Consider the following 1,602-nt stretch of genomic DNA (forward strand, 5'->3'; position numbering starts at 1 on the left):
GTTCACCCACATGTAAATATCTGCTAGCTTAACCACAGCAGGGAGTCTGGGAGAGAACTGGTTCCGAATAAACTGGTTGTAGTGGAAACAGTTAGTGTTCTCAGTAGAATAAGCAAAATGTAAGACAACTGCTAAAACAACAAGGTGACCGATCACATCTTTTATGAAACTGAATGTCTTGACTTTCATTTTTGCCGCTTCCAGCATCTTTGCAATTTTTCCCATCTTCTAAAGGCTTATACTGCTCGGTGTCTCTGATCTGGGCAAGTTTAAAGTGCTTCTCTTGCATCTCTTCTTCATTCAGTGCTTCCTTATCTGTTTTAATCTCAGAAGAGAGATCCTGGGTAAACCATGGAACGTTTTCACAGTATTTTGGACGAACGGTGTTCAAAGCTGAGTAACAACTGATTTTTATGATTGAAACAAAGAATACATTTTGAACAAAGGAGGTTGCCGATGCTAAAAGCCACTCCAGCGAAGTCTGGTAGCCGTAAGACAAACCATACAGTACAATGAAAAATGATGATACCCCACTTACAATTATCACTAACACCCACGAGATATAGATACACCACCAACAAAAAACCACGGGTGGTCTCTTGCACAAAGGAGCAGAAGTAACGCTGGGTAGCTTGCTTTCTTCCTGGAAGTTCCCTGCTTCTTTTGCGTAGTTATTGCTAAAATTGGAATTTGACAGTAGTCTTCTCTGCCAGGCTTTAACCTTTGGAGGGGAATTCTTTTCTGTTTGCTCCTTGTCTCTGGTGGTACTTGCACCTCCTTCTGCAATTGGGAACTTCCTGCTGTTCTGGGGAGCTCCCAGGCTTCTCGTCTTTCTGTGATGTGTCGGGCTCTGAGAATTGCTGTGAGCAGGAACGTTCTCCGGGGAACTAATGCTACCAGACTGTGAGGACCTTTCTGAAAGTTTCCATTTTTGCAAACGTTCTCTCCAGGTTTTAAGATTTCCAGGAAGGAGGGGTAGATTTCTCTGTGGGTTCTTCTGGGAATACTTAAATAAGGCCTTTATAATCATTTCCACGGGTATTCTAGTCAAAGCACATTCAATGCCTATGGCAATTGATCTCAAGTACCTCAAGTGTCTTGGAGATTCTTCATTCTTGTTAGCATTAAAGAACATAATGTTAACAAACAGGTTTAATAATAATATTGTTAGACAGGAAGATAACCTTTGGAGCCTGCTATAAGTGCCAGGCAGAACCTGAGCAAAAACGGAGAGCCATAGATGGCCCTCTTTCAGACCACTGGCCAGATCAATCAAAAAATAGTCCTTTCTGGATAGAGGTGCTTTTGGGTTGGTGACGGAAAATGTCCTTTCTAGTAAGCCATCTCCCTTGTCAAGGGCAAGCCATTTCCTGCACATAAAGAACCAGGTCTTCCGAGCAGACACGTGTTCAACTTTGGCTCTGCTTAAGAACCAGCCTGGCGATGGGCCTCTGTTATTGTGCCAGACCCTGAAGGCGAGGATGTCTCCCAGGTCTTCCTTTGTAGTCAAGAGAAAACAGTCAGTGCTTCCTTGACGGAAAGCAGGGAACTGTGGGTGCCGTAAGCAGTGGATATCACTTGTGCCGTTCTGGCCGATGAGCT

The 1,602-nt window shown here is 43.8% G+C and overlaps 1 protein-coding gene across 1 annotated transcript in view; it reads right to left on the reverse strand.

The window, feature by feature from the left end:
* The window catches only part of PKDREJ (polycystin family receptor for egg jelly), a 7,729-nt gene that overhangs the window by 2,549 nt on the left and 3,578 nt on the right, over positions 1-1,602 (reverse strand). The window contains 2 exon segments of the mRNA XM_031553840.1: positions 7-222; positions 224-1,600. Of these exon segments, the coding sequence (XP_031409700.1) occupies positions 7-222; positions 224-1,600 (1,593 nt within the window).

The sequence above is a fragment of the Meleagris gallopavo genome, chromosome 1, assembly GCF_000146605.3.
Source record: "Meleagris gallopavo isolate NT-WF06-2002-E0010 breed Aviagen turkey brand Nicholas breeding stock chromosome 1, Turkey_5.1, whole genome shotgun sequence".
Classification (NCBI taxonomy): Eukaryota; Metazoa; Chordata; class Aves; order Galliformes; family Phasianidae; genus Meleagris; species Meleagris gallopavo.